Source organism: Rattus norvegicus, chromosome 7, assembly GCF_021556685.1.
Source record: "Rattus norvegicus strain SHRSP/BbbUtx chromosome 7, alternate assembly SHRSP_T2T, whole genome shotgun sequence".
Taxonomy (NCBI): Eukaryota; Metazoa; Chordata; class Mammalia; order Rodentia; family Muridae; genus Rattus; species Rattus norvegicus.
In genome coordinates this window covers 76,763,716-76,781,838 of record NC_141540.1, presented here as the reverse complement: position 1 = coordinate 76,781,838, position 18,123 = coordinate 76,763,716, and the positions used below count along the sequence as shown (strand labels likewise).

Genomic DNA, 18,123 nt, shown 5'->3' with positions numbered 1-18,123 from the left:
GCTTGTTGAGCATCAGTGGGAGAAGAGGCCCTTGGTCCTGTCGAACCTTGATGTCCCAGTATAGGGGAATGTCAGGGTGGGGAAGTGGGAGTGAGTGCGTGTTATCCCCTGAAAGGGGATAACATTTGAAATGTAAATAAATAAAATATCCAATAAAAGAAAAAATGTTAAAAAAAGAAAGAAAAGAAATCAGAGTATAATTAAAAAAAAGTTAAATCAAGTTACTGCTTTACTAATGGAAACACTGGTTAGACCACATTTACAAAACTGTGTAATTCCAGTTGCCAGATTTGAAAAAGGGAGCATAGCACACTGCTGTGTTCAGTCAGGGTTAACTATGGTGATGTGTTGGGAGATCACATTTACTGAAGGAGTCCTTCAAGGAACCAGAATATTTGGCTTGGGTAAGGGAACACTTAGAGATGTTTAGGCTACCATCAAAAAACTGTAGTGTGAAACAGAGGGGAAGTCTTAGACCAGTGGTTCTTATCCTTCCTAACGTTGCAACCCTTTAATACAGTTCTTTATATTGTGGTGACCTCTAACCATGAAATTATTTTTGTTGCTATTTCATAATTAATTTTGCTACTGTTATGAACTATTACACAGAGCTCTGTGTTTTCTGATAGTCTCAGGTAGCCCCTGTGAAAAGGTCATTTGCCCCCAAAGGGGTCATAAAGATAGACACCTTCCATTTGTCTGAGGGAGAACAATGCTTCCTAACATCTTCACTGGAAAAGCTACAACTACAACACAGGGATGCTTTGAGATGAGACTCATGGAAGGGGCTCTGTACTAGGCCAAACAGGGAGTAGAAAGTTGACCAGAGGCTGGTCACTGACCTCTCCTTGGTGGAGGGAAAACAACACTTGGGAATTTATGAGTAGATCCAGGAGTCAACTGGCTGATTACACTCTGTAGGCTGCAGCCTCTCATCAGCAAATAAATTAAAAAAGCTAACTGGCCTGACCAGTGGAGAGCCTGTGGTGATCAGTGATCTACCTTGGACTCACTATACCCAGCTATACTTCTTTATTTACTCAAGATCTGGAGTTGAGAATTGTGCCTTATTTGGGAACATGGCAGTGGTGTCGTGCTCTTAGAATCTTGGTACTTGTGAGGTGGAGAGAAGAGGATCCTTGGGGCTCCCAAGCTGACGAGAGACATTGTCTCAATTGTTTTTCTTTCACATTTAATGACTCAGAAATAACACACATAGGAGGTGAAAAATGGCTTCATGGGTAAAGTGCCTGCAAATTGAACATGAGGATTTGAGTTTAGATCCAACAATCTCAGTGTTCCTAGAGCGAGGTGGAAGGTAGAGATAGGAGAACCTCTGAAGAGACCCTATCTCAAATGAAGTTGAAGGTAAGGACTGTGACTTCCACATGTGTGCTGCACATACATGTGTCCATACTCAGATGCATGCACATATGTGTACACACGTACAAACAAAGATAAAAAATTTACTTTGCATAAACAGTCTAATGACTTCTCATGATCTTAGGTTGGAGCCCACCATTTTTGTTAGGTCACACATGGTCTTATTAAGTCCTAAATGCCTTAGAATTCTGTCTTCTCCTTTTCTTTCTCTACACCACATCCACATTGGCCTTTAGTACTCTAAAGGGAGTATGTGCCACTCTGAGCTTTGAAGCTTCAAACATGTTCTTTCTGCTTAGAAAATTCCCTCACTCTCTACAGCCTTGGAAGTACTATGGTAAGCCCTCACCCAGGGGCAAACTCATAGCCCCAGAGAGCTTCCTTTGTGGATGTCTGAGTTTGCAACAGCATAACTGCTTGTTCTTACTAATGACTGTCTCTCTCACACGCCGAGTTGACAGCGTGGCTGTTAACGTCTTTTCTCAGAATCACCAAGCTTTGTGACTGGTACACATCATAAATCTAGTATTTGTTGGCTGGACGAAGCAGGCTGTAAATAGTTGCTAGTCACATAGTAACTTCTGTGTGCTTTCTGTAGCTTGCTTAGTCTTTTTAAAATATACCATTGCCTAACTACCAAAAACAAGGTTCTGACTACCAGAAACTGAAATCCTGTATGTCATGACAGGGTTCCAAACGATTCTGCTGATAGGATCAAAGTAATGACAAAATTATTCATGCAAATTTGTTCCATATGCCTTCACTGTTGACTGAGATTCTCTGGGTTCAAAGAACCCTTCTTCCTGAGGTTATATAATTTTTTGTATGTATTGTATCACATACCCTATTTCAAAATTATAAAACATGACACTGACCCAGGTAAAAAGGAGCCTGGAGATGCAGCTAGGGTTGGCAGAAAGCCTGAGCTCATAACAAGGTTTTGAGTGATTTCACTCTGCTTATTTAGGTTAGGATTGAAACCCAGGTCCTGAGAGGCTCTAGAGGTCAAGGCAGTGCTACCTAGGGCTGCTTTCCCACCAGGAGTCTGCTATTTCTCTTCCCAATGGTTATATGCCTGGGTATTATTGAAGGTATATGTGAGAGGGTCTGAAAGACATCTTCATGGAAATGCACCGTCTGCAGGACATATGGCACACAGCTCCTAAAGGATATGGGAACATGGGGTGCAGCAGAGTCCTGCCTCCACAGGTGATAAGGTGTTGGGAAGTACTCTTCTGAGCTTTGAAGTACCCACAGTACAAAGGGTGAGGAAGTTTAAAGTGAATGGAGACTCCCCAAATGTAGTTAGGCAGGGAGCATGGCTATTGTAAAGAATTCCCCAGCCATACATACGTAAGATTTTAAAATCTCTATGCTGATGCAGTGAGCTCCAGGATTTCTTTCGTGCAGTGCTGAGACTGCAGACATCTGAGGCTGCATAGATGCTCCAGGTTTTCAGCTCAAATGAGGGCTGCTGACTTTAAATCTCACCCTGGGATGCTGAGTCAGTACAAAGCAAGTGGGCAGAGTGAAGGGCTCTCCAGGCTGCTCAACTGGTCTTCCTTCTGATCCTGACCCTACGTCTGCTTCACAGCTTCTGCCTTCTCAGACCTCTCTCACTTTTCTCTCTCTTGGTAGATTATATACTTCATAAACTCTGGTCTAGAAGAACACAGTCACTTAATGTTCCAGCCTTTTCCACCATGGCTCTGCCCACTCCTGCGTCCACTCTAGCCTCTTTCTGTCTGTGAGTGGAGCTCCTCTGCTTGTCCCTTGGGACTGACTCTCGCTGGGCACTGTGTTATTCACATCTTCCCACTTGCTCTTCTCTTTCTACACTGACTTCATCCCAAGAGAGGGCTGTTGTCCCTGCCTCAGTTCTCAGGCCTTCTGCTCACTCTAGCTTGTCACATCTCATTACCTGACTCTCTTTTGTTTTCACTCTGCAGGCCCTCTTTCTGAGCCATTTCCTGACAACAGCTCTTTCCTCTTTTGTGCTCTGTGTTTGGAGGTCACACCTGAGGGTCTCATGGTCTCAATCTTTTGGTAACTATTGCTCCTTACTCAACGTACTCATCTGCTCATTGACTTACTCAGCTGGTCTTTATTAAGATCTTAGTGTGTTGATAGGCACTGAGCCATAGACTGAGGATAGGGTGTGTATTTAACTATCAGGAATGTGATAGAAAATCATTTAAGTATAAATTAGATGAGGATCAATAGATTAATAGGTGAGGAAAACATTTATCTACATATCCATCTGTTTATACATATCTATCTATATGTATGTATCCCCACATGGAACATTATTCAAATATAATTACAGAACTAAATTATGTCACTTGCAGAAAAATGGATGAGACTGGAGATCATCATATTAAATGAAATGAACTAGACTCAGGAAGACAAGTACTATATGTTTTCTTTCACATATATTCAAAGTATATGATAGACATGTATAAAAATGTAAAAAAAAAGACAAAATCCTAGTAAGAGCATCTACACACAGTCTAGTATAGACTCGTGCGTGTGGTGACGTCTCAACTTCTTTGTAATGCAGACAACATTGTAATGGTTTCTGTTTACACTGTGTAACTGTTTTATATTTTCATTCACGTTGAACAGATATGATTCTGTATATTTAACGCATAGAAAGAGAGGAGCAATTAAAACTACAAATGCTTCACAAGCACAGAGAGGGCCCAAAGACAGTGTCAAGGGGCTCCCATAACTCCCGAGAGAAGGCGTGCCCTGAGGACTAGGAAGGAACAGTCAAGGGTGTCGAGTGAGGAGTAGCACAGGCGGCAGGGCTGGATGCACTCTTAGGTCCCATACAATGCATGGGATTTAGGTCATGCCACTTACTGCTGGAGGGCTGACACTTCTAGAACAAGCTGCAATTAGCTGGCTGTTTTAAAGCTTAAAGAGTGAGGACATTCAGGGCAGTGTCAGGCAGACAGTGACTGTTACATGATAGCTACTATTACCATAATGCTTTATACTGTAACGTTTATAGATATTAGGTCATATTTTGTCAGCCTTTTGTGAAGAACAAGTGTAAGCATAGCTTTATTCAACTATAAAAAGCAACGAAGCTCTGATACAAGCTATAACATAAGAAACCTTTGAGACAACATCCTCAGTGAGATAAACCAGGCACTAAGAACAAATACCTCATTATTCTCCTTATCTGAGAGTCTTAGAGTAGACAGATTTCAGAGAGACAGAAAGCACAATAGAGGCTACTGAGGCCGGGGAGAGAGAGATGAATTTCTGTGTGGTGATGAAAAGCTCTGAAATTAGGTAGTCACTGCTGTGGATTAATACAGAAGGGCCCCAAAGGCTCGGCCTCCACTGGTGATGCTATTGAGCTAAGTGGATTGTGAGGTGCCAACTTCATCAATGGAGCCAATCACTAGCTGTTCCTAGAGATGCGTCTATAAAGAAGATAAAGAAAGGATATGTCCCGAGTTTCAGCACCAATGTTGTGTTTATAAAAAGGCAAGGGAGGGTGCTATGATCTATGGAGGTGTGGTGAGGTGTGGGAAAGGAGGTGCCTCAGCAGGCCCATGCTAGACATCCCTTCTCCTGAGGGACCAGTCATCGGACAGAATAGTATAGAATAGAGTTTATTCAGGGCATGAGGAGGGGGGCTAAGAGGGTAATAGGGGCAAAGCGGGGAGGGGGTTGAGTAGAGCCCAGCCATGAGCACGTAGAGAGAAGCGGGGAGGGGAATGGGGAGAGAGGGGACAAAAGGGGAAGAGGGGAATAGCAAGAAAGCAAGAGAGGAGCAAGAAGGAACAAGAGAGTGAGGAGGGGCAAGCTGCCCCTTTTATAGTGTCAGGCATGCCTAGCTGTAGCCAGGTAACTGTGGGGTGGAGCTTAAACAATGCTAACACCTAGTTCCTAGCTGAATATACAGGCTACTAGGAAGTGAGTGGGTCCTAGTGGAATGAAGGTCACTGGAGGTGAGCCACAGGGGGATGAATTTTGTTTTGGTCTCTTCTCTCCCACTGCTTGGTGCACTTCCTGGTGAGAAGCTTTCCTTTCCTTATTTTTATACCCTGATCTTGCCTGTCACTGGCCTAAGAGCTTTAGAGCTAAGCTAGCCAAAGTGAAAAGCTCTGAAATCATGAGCCAAAATAACTGTTTTCCTTTAAGCTCATTCTCTCAGGCATTTGTCATTAAACAGAAGCTGGTGTGGTGACTGTACAACACTATAAATACAGCTCAGTTTAAGCACAACACAAAAGAATTACTAGGTTCAAGTGTCTTCTTCAATACAAATAACACCAGGAACACTTAGGCGGGGCAAAACATGTAATGCTGAAGTCTAGAGACATTTATGGAGTTTTTGTAGATTACTAGCATAAACATACATATGTGAAAATTGGCATGCTTTCAAAAGAAAGAATTGATTAAGAGTTAATACTCTAACCATCCTAAAACGTGGACAGCTGAACTGTATATTTAAAGGAGCCTATAAATTCATTTTATTATTGACATTTCCTGGGTCGTCGTCACATATTTGGTGTGAAGTGTCCTCATGCAGAACCTGCTTCAGCATTTATTCTTCATGTTTGAGATCCCTCCCTCCCTCCCTCCCTCCCTCCCCTCCTCCCTCTCTTTTCTCTGTGTGTCTGCATATGCTAGGGCGTATGTGTGGAGGCCACAGGATGTATGGGAGGTGGTTCTCTCTTCTTTCCATGTGTCCTAGTGATTACACTAGGGCTGTCGGGCACTTTTACCTGCTGAGCCAACGTCAGTCCAAAAGTTCAGCGTTTAGAAATCTGAGCTCAGTATTCATGACCCATATGGAGGAAGGAGAGAACTGATTCTCACAGGTTGTTCTCTGGCTTTCATATGTGTACCATGGTGCATACATACTCACACACATAAACAAACAATACACAGGAAGCAGGGAGGGAGGGGGGAGGGAAGGCAAGGGAGGCAGCTGAGTCTGGGGTAAGCATCACTGACCTGTGTCCCCTGACTGTTGATGTCCACAGGGTCACTCCATTCGGCTGGCATTTCTTCCATTGTGTCTACTCTCAGAAAGAGGCTGGGAAGTAAGTCCTTGGTCTTGCAGTCTGGGTAACTGATAATCTGGTGATACAGCTCATGATGAATTGAACTCTCCGGAGGGATTTTTTTGCAATAAACCTCAAACTTTGGACTATCTGAAAAGTTAAAAATGGGGATGTGGAGGCACATGCAGACTTAGTCTTAGGGATGTCAGAAGGATGAAAGATACTTTAGTAAGTATTCTTCATAGGCCCACAGGTATCTATTACATCAACATTTCTCAAAGAAACCACTCTTCTGCTGTTTTATTTAGGGTTTGTGAAACATACCTCTGATGTTCTCCTTTACAAGAATCGTTACTGGGCATCTGTTGTGGAAAACTACTCGCGGACTTGGGTCTTCAGAGAGGGTTAGGTAGGTGACTCCAAAGTGCTCTTGATACGTCAGTGCTATTGCCCTGGAACAGACCAGTGACAGTGTGCTTTCAGAGCCAGGCTTCTCTTCAGTCCATGTGTATTTGAATGTACAGTATTCTAAACTCTGGGCCATTGCTTTTGTAACTCAGAGAGGCCTGTCCCTCATTTAAAGTTGATATATATGTATATAGGTTTACTGATTTCATAGTAGTAATATTCATTTACAGTAAAAAAATGCAAAAAACGGATTTTTAAATTAAACCTTCTATGACACTATCATTGAACTGCGGCTTTATGCTAACCTTGCTTGTGGCCCTTGTCCTCAGTGCTTATGTGCCTTAAATCCTTCAAGTACGATACTTTCTTCCTCCCCAAAGACTTTGGTAAATTTCGATAAAGGAAAATCTGGACCATTTTTAATTTTTCTTTCTCCTTTAGAAACCTTTTAGAGAATTTGTGTGTTTCCTCTATTCTTTATTCTAAATGTATGCAACTGATCATGTGTGCTATGGATTTTCACACAATGACCATGTTACAGGACCTACATTTTGGCCCTCAAGCAAAGCTGGGATTCCTTGTTTTGGGTGGCTGCACAGGTACAAATAAGCTGCTACTATGAAAACAAATCTCCCACTGTCCTCTAGGTTATCAGGTGATATTTATGTTTAAACAGAAATAAAAGTTCTCTCTCATGTACTGTGCTAATTATCAAGATTAAAGAAAGCAGGCAGCTGCAGTTCTTAGTTGATGATGAGGAAAGGGGTCATCAGTACACAACAAATCCCCCTGCTCCCCTAAAGCTGTCCTTGTCTGGCATGATAATGGTAACTGTCCACTAGCATTTGGTGAAAAAGCAGCCACAATGTCACCAAGTGTGCACTGCTGGCTTGAGTGGAAAGGAGGAGACGGGCAAACAAGAGTACATCTCTTCAGAGTCCTGTCCTTACATGGACTAGAAAGCTGTTTGGTAGTTTCATTTGGGGGGCTAGGCAAGCCAGCCTCACACAATTTCCTTTCAACAGACATAAAGCTAGAGCCAAGACTATAGGATCATACTTTTACATTGCTTACTTTAATATTTACATATAAGATTAATTTATACTGTGAGTCTTAGAATATTTAAATATAATTCTATATCTTATATTAAAAAATTTGACTTTCCATTTAAAAATAATTCACATATCATTCAAGAGCACTCAACACGTTTAACATTATCTAAAACCAAATGTAAAAGCAGCTATCCTCCTAAGGCTAGGGGTGAAAATGCTTGTTCAATCAGGATTTCTGCAACATAAAAAAAAGGATGTGTGGAGGGAATGGGATTTGACATTTATGGAGATCTGTTAGGTAAGTTGTAATCTTTAAAATGATTATTAAAAAAAATCTCTTCATACACCAAAACACCTGGGATGCCTTCAATCTCACCATCTATAACTCAGGAACCTGAGAGGAGGGTCCTCTCTCACAGGGTCACAGCGTGATTTCTTTCATGGCTGTATAAATTGTAAGTAAGCAATTTTTTATTGGATTTTTTATTTACATTTCAAATGTTGTCCCCTTTCCCAGTTTCCCATCCCTGAACCCCCTATCTCATGTGACGCTGTAGAAAAGACACTAATGCCAAACAACCATGTGACAGAAGTCAGTATGAACAATTGCACAGCTCTGGCCCAATCTTGTGGTTATCGTTTGCATAATTTGTGATCTGCATTTGGAACAGCTTTCGTGCAGAACAACCACAGCACAGAATATTCCTTGGCTTGTGTTTATCTACATTATTATCTCTCTAAAAGTCTTATGTGAAAAATTCCACTTTGAAGTAAAAGTAAAATTTTGGAAAAGCAAAACTTTCCAGCTTGACTCTCTTGGATTCCTTGCCTTCGCTTCTCGTCACTGTGCAGCCAGAGGATGTGTTTCCTGCTTTCATCACCACACATCCCTGCTGCTTGATGATTGCACAGCACCATCCCAGCCCCCTGCAGCAGACGGTGCAATGGGGAAAACCATCTAAGCAACAACCTGTTTGTGATCATGACCTCTGTTCAACTGTATCCAATGTCTCAAAGTTCTTTCATTAGAGATGAAAGAGCACCTAGAATCAGACACGAGAGCCCTGCATTCTGTCTCTGCTGGCCTCCTGATGAGCAGCAACAATGACAAGCAAAGAGTGCTCACACTTGGGTAAAATACCTGGTGCAGAATCCATCTTCCCTCAAGGTTCCAAAGGGCACTGCTACACTTTGTCTGGGAAACTCTCGTCTAATGATGGCTGGCAGGCTCCAGCACTGAGAGCTGTCGGCACCTGGTACAGGAGAAAAGCCCAGCAATATCTGTTTTTGAAGAATGGTTGTGTCTAGCACTGATGGCCCCACATCAGGCATGATGTCCCAGCAAGGCAGTGAGCTGGATTTCACATCAGGATGCTCTCCCCCTGGGCAAATGCTAAAAGTAGCACTGTCCGGAACATGAAGATGCTGGAAAGACAACACAGAGGAGCATGTTCACTTCAGCAGCACAGAGAAGCAGCTCTTCTAAGAAACCATAACCACGTGCCTCACAAAGTGGCCAAAATGGGGACAAGGGCATGCCAGTGATCTTGCCTCCACCCAAAGGCCCTAATGTGACAGGAACAGCTGTGCAAGCAAGGGGTGGTCTCTCAGGCATTAAGAAAACATGACAGTATCAGGCTGACTTAAAAGACAGTGCCAAGTTCTCATTGTCCCTGATAGCCTGGGGAGAGGGATGTCATGTACCTGAGGGGAAGTTGTGTTGGATAGGGGGAATCTGGAGAAACATCTGAATGAGGTTCAGGATAAGGAACTGGCAGCTCAGAAGATGAACAGTAAGGCTCGCTTGCAGGAGGAAAATACTCTGATCCCAGCCTTCAAATGGACTTTTATGGTTTCTGATGTTAGAGCCTCTCCATTGAAAAATGCATTACACTTATTTATTTATTGTGTTTCTATGCACACACATGCACGCATGGAAGTCAGAGAGCTGGCTGGAGCTGGCTCTACTCTGCTGCATGGGTTGTCCAGAACAAACTCAGGCTGTTGGGCTTAGTAGCAGGCATGTTCACCACTGAGCCATCTCTGCAGCTCAAGCCTCTGATTTTTAAATGTAAAGAAGAAAGAAAAAACATCCACTACTGTTCCACAGCCTCCCAGAATGTCTAGGGACTGTAATATCTAGAAAGAAATCCTAGCTGGCTGAGGCAGGGTGAGAATTGAAAATGGGACACTCGGGCCTCCACTGCTTCCTAGGGAGATGTGCCAATCAGTGAAGCCTGATGGAATGCCACTGTTCAGTTTGTAACTACACAGTGCTCTCGAAGTTAAAAGGAAGGCATTCACCCATTAGAGCACTGAAAATAACCTTTAGGAGCTGAGACAGCAACACTGCCCACAGACCACAGTGAACAGTGATGTTCCTCTACACGATAGTTCTGACAGCAAGAAAGAGCTGTAGCACATTGTTTTGAAAAACACTTCTCTTTACCTTCTTAAAATATGAATGTTCATGTTAACTGTACAAAGAACCATGCTAAAGGTCCTGACTATCCCTGGATTTGTTTTCTGCACACGTTGCCATGATGTGATGTGTCCTGTGAGTACTGCCGTGACTCACAGCCATGGCTCAGTTCAGGCACCAGCCCCACACTTACTACCAAGACTCAGGAGCCACTGTGGTCGCTGAGAAACACTGTTGGAGAGGGCTGGTTTAGCACTTTCCAGGGCTGTGGCAGCCAGCACCTCACTTACTTTAACTTGCATCTATGGTTTTTAAATTCAGCAAAATAAGATTTCTATATTTAGTATTAGCATTTTCTTTGCCCCAGGCTAAGAAAGGTTGGGTGTGTTTACAGTGAACTGAGAGAAACAGCTATGGATTACTCACCTCCTTTCCAGAATAGGGGTTGGAGACAGACAAGTGTGGCTTATAAAATATCTCATACGGAGTGTTATTGATTACTGTAGTCTTATCTTCAATCTGGATAACTTGTATGCCATGCTGCACCATGGAGGAGATGCAGAACTGACAGAGCTGCGGGACAAGTTGGAAAGACTACAGTTTTTACACCACAAAGATACACATGAAGAATTCTTGACTATTTTTTTTTTTTCTGTTTTGTGACAGAATTTTACTATTGCCCAAGCTGGCCCCAATTTCTGGACCCCTGTGCTTTTATATCTCTCAAGTGCTGGGATTACAGGTGTGTGGCATTGTACCTAGCATCAACTATTTTCTTGAATGTATTCATTTTATTTATGTGCATTGGTGTTTTGACTGCATACGTGTCTAAGGGTGTCAGGTCCCCTGGAACTGGAGTTGCAGACAGTTGTGAGCTGCCATGTGGGTGCTGGGAGTTAAACCCAGGTCTGTTGGAAGAACAGCTATCTCTCCAGCTCCTGGCCTCAACCACTCTTAGAGGGTTGTCTTTAGGGATTTGCCTGGGACAGTACCTGTTCTGCATTTTTGGAGGGATATTTTTAAAAGTACTTCTTTCTGGTTTTCAGAAATGTGTTGGTCAATTAAGAGGCCAATATTTGCAACAGGGCCCTTTAGCAAAGGGATTACTGACGCTGCCACCATGTAGTGATGGAACAATGACTTGCTTCAGATTATTTCACAGTTATCTCAAATAGTATTTACAAATCATTTATATGTAAACAAACACCACAGGTCTTATTCAACAGGATTCTACCTAGCATTCCTCTACCTCAGGTTAATTCTAGCAGCAACCCTCAAAATACCTAGCTCGCATCAAGGAGAGTTTGGAGAAGTTTCATACAAAAGTAGCAAGAAAGAAAAAAATATTGACCCTCACATAACTTTATATTGTGTTTCCAATGTGTTTGAAGTATTTTATACATATTAAACTTCCCAGTCCTCACACGACCTACAAAAGGTAGTCAATAAATATTCTTTCCATCGCACAGTCGAGGAAAGCAGCTTGGCCAAGACACAGGAAAAGGTGGAGCCCATGTAGTCAGGGGATGTGGCTCTGTTCTTATTGTGATGAATAGCATGTCATTGTCTTAGAGCATTACTGGCTCACAGTTAGAGGCAGCCCTCAGGACAGCATTCTCCAGGGACGGTGGGAAATATGTGTGGTGTCTGCATCTGGAGTCCCAAGGTCAACCATATATTAATAATAACGTACTATTTATATTTGTATTTTAACTTCTTCATAGGTATACACTGGTATTTCCTAGAGGCAATAGAATATACGATGCCATGTTCTTTTGGCTAGTGGAATATATTGAAGCCCTTATATATTTTTAAAAAGTAATAGTTTCTTTTCTGATATGATAAAAATTGATGAAACCCAATATTTTTAAGAGTATAAAGGAGGCCTGAGCCTAAAATGTTTAAGAATTTTTCTATAGTTTGCCCTTCCCTTCCTTCCTTCCCTCTTTCCATCTTTTCTGTTCTTCCTCTCCTCTCCTCCCTCCCTCTTCATTTCCCTTTCTTCTGTTCACACACAAACATTTATTGAATGCCTGCTGTGACCACTTTTGAGACGCTAGGTGTCCTGGGTGTTTGGATGGCTCCTGCCCGTGTATAAACCTCCAGTACTTTGGTCAGCAGCAGCAACACGTGTTGCTCAGTCAGCTTTGAGCAAAGTAATACCAGTCCTGAATATTGGCAAAGGTGAACTTCTCGTTTCAAGAAAATTTAATTTTTTAAAAAGTGACATAAGCATTCCTAACTTTTTTCAATAGACTCTTTTAAAGGTCCTCAACAAAAACCTAACTTCTCCCCAAAGAGAAAGGCCATTTTGAATGCTGCTGCGCTGGTAAGTTATTCCCTCTGTTCTCCCACTGAGGGTGGCTGACAGAATGATGATAAAGTAACATAGACTGATGTGAGTCTGTGATATACAGTTCTGTATTACTCAGCTAATTGGCTTGTATTGGTTTTAGGTTTATGCTGAGAAGCACATGCCATTTGCTTCTTGGTACCCACAACTCTAAAAGCAAGGGGCAGGCCCACCTCTGCTACTTCTAATTCTTCCAGTATTCCCTCCCCTCTTTGGATTAACGTTTCTTTCAACCCGTATTTGAGAAGCTTCTATTTGCAGTGGATGCTGGTTAACACAGAGGCCCAGGACTGATCAAGGTCCAGAAAGACTGCATAATGCTTAGCCCTGCAGGGGTATGTATGGTATCACTTCCCAAGGCTCAGAGGGGGTAGTTCGAGTATAAGTTGCCAGGGGCAGTAGATGAAACAGACAGACACTGCACGGCAGCTGCACTGACACATGAACCCACAGCAGCACACCAAACATCTATGCACTACTAGGCAGACCAAAGGCCCGTATGGAGAGGGAAGTTGGATGTGGAATCCTATCCCTACTGGTAGAACTAGTGACAAGTTTTAGCTGCTGGGAGAGAGACAGTGTTTGGGAAGAGTGGAACCCGCACCCCTCACTATAAGTTATCCTGGAGCCAGTGGAAGACCACATATCAAATACTATTTTGACAGCAAAAATTGATCATGTTTTTTTTTTTTAAAGGACACAAAATTGGTTGTGCACAGAAGGGGATGAATATGATCAAAACACATTTTCTAAACCTCTCAATCGTGCATTGAAGAATATGATTATTTCTTGTAACATTGATTCCATAAGAGAATCAGATTAGTCCTATCACCTTGATCAGGATACCCTTTCCACCAAGATAACAATTCCTGTTGTCTTTGACCTCAATGCTCAGTGTTAGATACCCTACTTCCTGTTCTGAAGGAGAAGGCCAAAGACAGTTTGTGAGTCTTGGGAATAAGTCCACTCCCCCTACTATAAATCAAGTGACTGGTGACAGCTCTGAAATGGAACCATTCCTGGATAAATTATGTAGCCCACGTTTTACCAGTAGTAAAGGGAAAAAAATTCCCCTGTCAAATACAAGTCTAGCAAGTTAAGAAAACAAGTATCTCATTGTTAAAGTATTTAGAATAAGTAACACCAGAAAGGAACTTGAAAGGGGAGGGAGACATACTTGAAACACTCTAAGAGCACAGCACACGATCTCCCCTGAACCACGTCCACATGGACCTTACCTTCTGATGTCCTGGGAAAGCACCAAGTCTGATTTCAGCATCAACAAATGCTTCTTCATCCAGGGTCACTACCTCACCATTACCGCCATCTTTCCACTTTGGAGACGTCAGATTATGGACCAGTTTAATTGCCAGTGACTTGTGCACAGTGTTTGTATTTGCCCAGTAAATTCCAATTTGAAAAGCTTCCTGGAAAAACAATGCCTCAATTGTATTTTTTTCAACCCTTCCATATCTCTACGATTAAAAAAATATACTGTAGATCTATTAAGACAACCAAATAGTCCCCTGTAGTTTTATTTTGGTAATGACACCAAGTATTTTATTTTGGTTTCCAAAATCCTTTTGATTCACAGTGATATTCAAGTTCAAGGAAGAGGGAAAAAAAAAATCAAACTCAAGCTGTGACTACCCCAGGACTTAAGTCCAAAGACTTACAAACTGAAAGGTCTCATCTTAATCTGCATCAGAATGGTATGCAATATAGAGCCTAAGCAGGTCAGCATGCCAATTCCACAAGGCAACTGCATCAGATCACTTCAAGAATAGGAAAAATGCAATTGAATAAAGATGCTTATAAACTGGGACCTCTGAAATGTTCTCTACTAGGAAATATGTTTTGAAGATTTTCTTATAAATTTATATTGCTTCTTGAAATGGGTTAGCCTTATAAAGTCTCTGGTGGCAGACCATGAAGTCTTTCTGTAAACTTTTAGTTTGTACTTAGAGTCTTCCACCCACGTCACTAATGATTCTCGGGTGTTGTAATTAACAATTATGCACATCCAAGTACAGCTACAGAGGCAAAGGCTGGAGGGTGGATGAGTGTTTAATACAGCTGCTCTGCCTGTCAGATATCTGTACACGACGGGAATGTAAGTAGTACGTGTCATCAAATGTAATGATGATTTAGCCAGGAGTACAACTGCTGATGAGGAGAAAACACATCTGAAAAATATTTAAATATCAAAGAACATTCCATACCCTTTATGTATGCACCTACCAGGTCAGTTTTCCATAAGGAATCCATCCTGCTCAGATGTAAGTGTGACCTCAGAATACAATCTAGTCACTCAGAGAAAAAATACGCTAGTTTTAAGTTATGTTACCTGAAAATTAGGAGGAATAATAATTTTGCCAGCAGGAACCTGTAGAACAATCTTTTCTCCTTCAAACAGCCAGAGGTCCCACTTGGATTGATTGATGAGCAGGGCCCAAGGTAGCAGTTCTATCAGCAGTGTCCTAACATACGGTTTCCACATTGACAGTCTGACGCGCATTGGGCTATCCCACTGACTCAGCTGCTCATTCCTGTTCCAGAGAACATAACCGGGTGACTCACAGAAATATGCTGAGCTCAGGATTTATGAGGTATGTTTCAGCATTCAGACACACAATGTTCCCCCGGGATGCCACTGTGCAGGATACCACTGCACACCAGACTCACCCAGTGTTGCATTTGCAAGCAGGAGAAAGAAGCTTTCCATGCAATGATGCTTTACTCTATCAGTAAAAATACCCGTAAAGCTAAACCAACCTCGATGACCTCAGATGCACCCAAAGGCCCTGCTCCATGGCGTTTACTCTATCTAGCATAATGGTTAATCAAAGTATGCGCTTGGCCAGACTGATGACCACATATGGGACTCCCAGCAAAACACACTTCTGGGTACACTGATGAAGATGTTTCAAGAGTGAATTTATTCTGAATGTGAGCATCAGAACAGGGAAAGCTAAGAGGGAAGCATTTTCCTTCTGCACACTGGCTGTCCTGAAAGGAGCTGCTGTGCTCTGTGAAGCATGCTGGCCCTCCCCCTCCCCCTCCCCCCAGTGGACTGAAGGCTCAGAAACTCTGAGAACAAGTCTTTCCTCCTGCCAGGTGTGGCGCTCAGCATCTTGTCAGCAACAAAAAGTCTCAATAGCAAGCGCGTGCCCTGTGGATGGCGTTTTTCTTAATGTTTAGAAGTACATGTAGAAAATTCATGAAGAATGTCACCTGTCAGAATCTTTCTGACTGTAAGGCCAAGTGGGCTCGTGGGACTTTTCTGACCCATAGAACTCATCAAGCATCTCGTTAACTGTGCTTCCAGGTTGTATCTTGGTGGTTATTTGCTTAATGAGGGCTGTTGATATGGGGACAGCACAATCTGAAGGATCATATTCTTCTCTAGGAAAAGAGAAAACATTAACAGATTTTGTAAGTGTTCTATATTTTATAAAAAAAATCGAACTAGAAATGTAGTTAGATTGATCCTGTTCTGTGGGGTGCTCTCCCCCCTTCCCTTCCTCTCCGCTTTCTGTTTTGTGATTGGAGATTTATGACATAGCTTTTAGATGATCTGTGCCCTGGCTCTTCCTCCCACCTACTCATGCTTGGGTGACATCTCTAATCATCTCTTCTCTGCAGGAAGGTGTCAATAAAATCTACATTAAATTACATTTTTATGATTCCACTTGGTTGTTTATAAGTTTAATGAAAAGGGCTGGATTCCATGTAAATCCATGGGTAAGAACAGAAGGTGAGGCAGAGGGGTTTTATATGTAACATTTTTCTCAGATCAGAACGTAAGTAAGGCTGCACCCATGTACCCAGAATAGCTTGAGGCTACTTTTTACTTCTTCTGAAAATCCACTTTGCTCATACCGTGCTTGAAATGTCAGGTGATGTACAAGGTCAGGTTCAACACTGTGCAGTGGATTTTCCTGCCCTCTTCCCGGAATAATCTGTGTCTCTCTCAAACCCAGACTTCTTTTCTCCAAGTGTGTAATAATGGGGTCTGGAAGATGACTTCTCACGATAAAGAGAGGGCTGAACACGATCTATAAAAACAAAAGGACAGAATGACTTCCATATTTGCTTTGCTGCAGTATTCCAGCTGTTTGATGCACAAACACACGTGTAATAAATCTCCTCCCCGGGTCACTCTGACCTTATTTATTTGAGAAGGGGAAAGGTCAGTGTCGTACACCATGTTTCAGGATTGGGAAAGCACTCACCATTCGCTGTTGAACTTGAGAGTTGGGTTCCAAAGTCAAAACTGTGCACCAAACATAAATAATGGAGCTGTTTGAAGTAGGCACCTGCACATGAGATAGGAAAGGTCCTGTAAGATCCTAAACAGCCTGATAATTAAGCAAAACAGACCGAGTATCAGCTTAGACGATGAAAGAAGTTTACAGTTATGGGAAAAGCCTCTAGGAAAACCAAGGAAGCAAAACCAGACTTTCTAATGAAAAGGGCTCCTCCTGCAAAGGTGAAGAAGTGTGCACGTGGACAGTGGGGAATGAAGAGATCCGGTTCTTAAATGGATGAAAATAAAGGTGGTGAAGCTTCAGATAGCGATGAAAGCATCGCATCATCACCAAGGTCCTCCAGTGGGGAGGTCAGGAGCCCAGTCCACCTCTGCAGACACTGCCGAGGCATTCCAGTCTGTCTTTGCTGTTTTAGATTCCACTCTCTGCACATACCAATTTTAATTTGATTACAAAGTATGGACTACAAAAAGTAAAGAACAGTGAGAACATTTCCGTTTTCAATGTCACTCCATTCTGCGGTCAGGAGCTCTCATACCTGGATGACAGTGCTATACTCAGGGGCTTTGGGTTCCAGGCACACATCTCTTGACCAGTCCTCATCTCCTTTAGCCTTTACACACAGCTCTGTCAGTTCGCTGTTTTCTAATATGTACGAAGGCAGCTTCTGTTTGGCTGTGAGGCAGTCAAAGTGTTCTCGAACTACAGCTTGTCCATCTTGACCGATGTAATGCTGAACCACTTTCAGTTCTATGCTCTGAGACAAATAACTACAGATGATCTGTCTTCCACAGATGATAATCTAAAGGATGACATATAAATAGACCAAAAGTTCACCAATTTGGATGTCATTAACCAGAAATATGTTTTCCTTCATTACAGATGAAGTCAACAGTTTAGTAAGACAGTGTAAGGAGTCTTTAAAGAAGAAATGAGGGGGTTGGGGATTTAGCTCAGTGGTAGAGCGTTGCCTAGCAAGCGCAAGACCCTGGGTTCGGTCCCCAGCTCCGAAAAAAAGAAAAAAGAAAAAAGGGGCTGGAGAGATGGCTCAGCAGTTAAGAGCACTGACTGCTCTTCCAGAGGTCCTGAGTTCAATCCCAGCAACCACATGGTGGCTCACAACCATCTGATATGAGATCTGATGCCCTCTTCTGGTGTGTGAAGACAGCTACAATATACTTACATATAATAAATAAATAAATCT

General features: G+C 42.4%; 1 protein-coding gene across 12 annotated transcripts in view; it reads right to left on the bottom strand.

Moving 5' to 3' along the window:
- Vps13b (vacuolar protein sorting 13 homolog B) overlaps nt 1-18,123 on the bottom strand; it is a 570,082-nt gene that overhangs the window by 36,972 nt on the left and 514,987 nt on the right. For all 12 annotated transcript variants that reach the window (XM_087557395.1, XM_087557397.1, XM_087557399.1 and 9 more), the window contains 10 exons: nt 17,458-17,721; nt 16,884-16,967; nt 16,531-16,706; nt 15,883-16,053; nt 14,996-15,197; nt 13,887-14,075; nt 10,722-10,868; nt 9,015-9,298; nt 6,738-6,865; nt 6,364-6,563 (listed from right to left, as the gene is read on the bottom strand). In XM_087557395.1, coding sequence (XP_087413521.1) covers nt 6,364-6,563; nt 6,738-6,865; nt 9,015-9,298; nt 10,722-10,868; nt 13,887-14,075; nt 14,996-15,197; nt 15,883-16,053; nt 16,531-16,706; nt 16,884-16,967; nt 17,458-17,721 — 1,845 coding nt within the window. The remainder of the gene's footprint in view (nt 1-6,363; nt 6,564-6,737; nt 6,866-9,014; nt 9,299-10,721; nt 10,869-13,886; nt 14,076-14,995; nt 15,198-15,882; nt 16,054-16,530; nt 16,707-16,883; nt 16,968-17,457; nt 17,722-18,123) is intronic.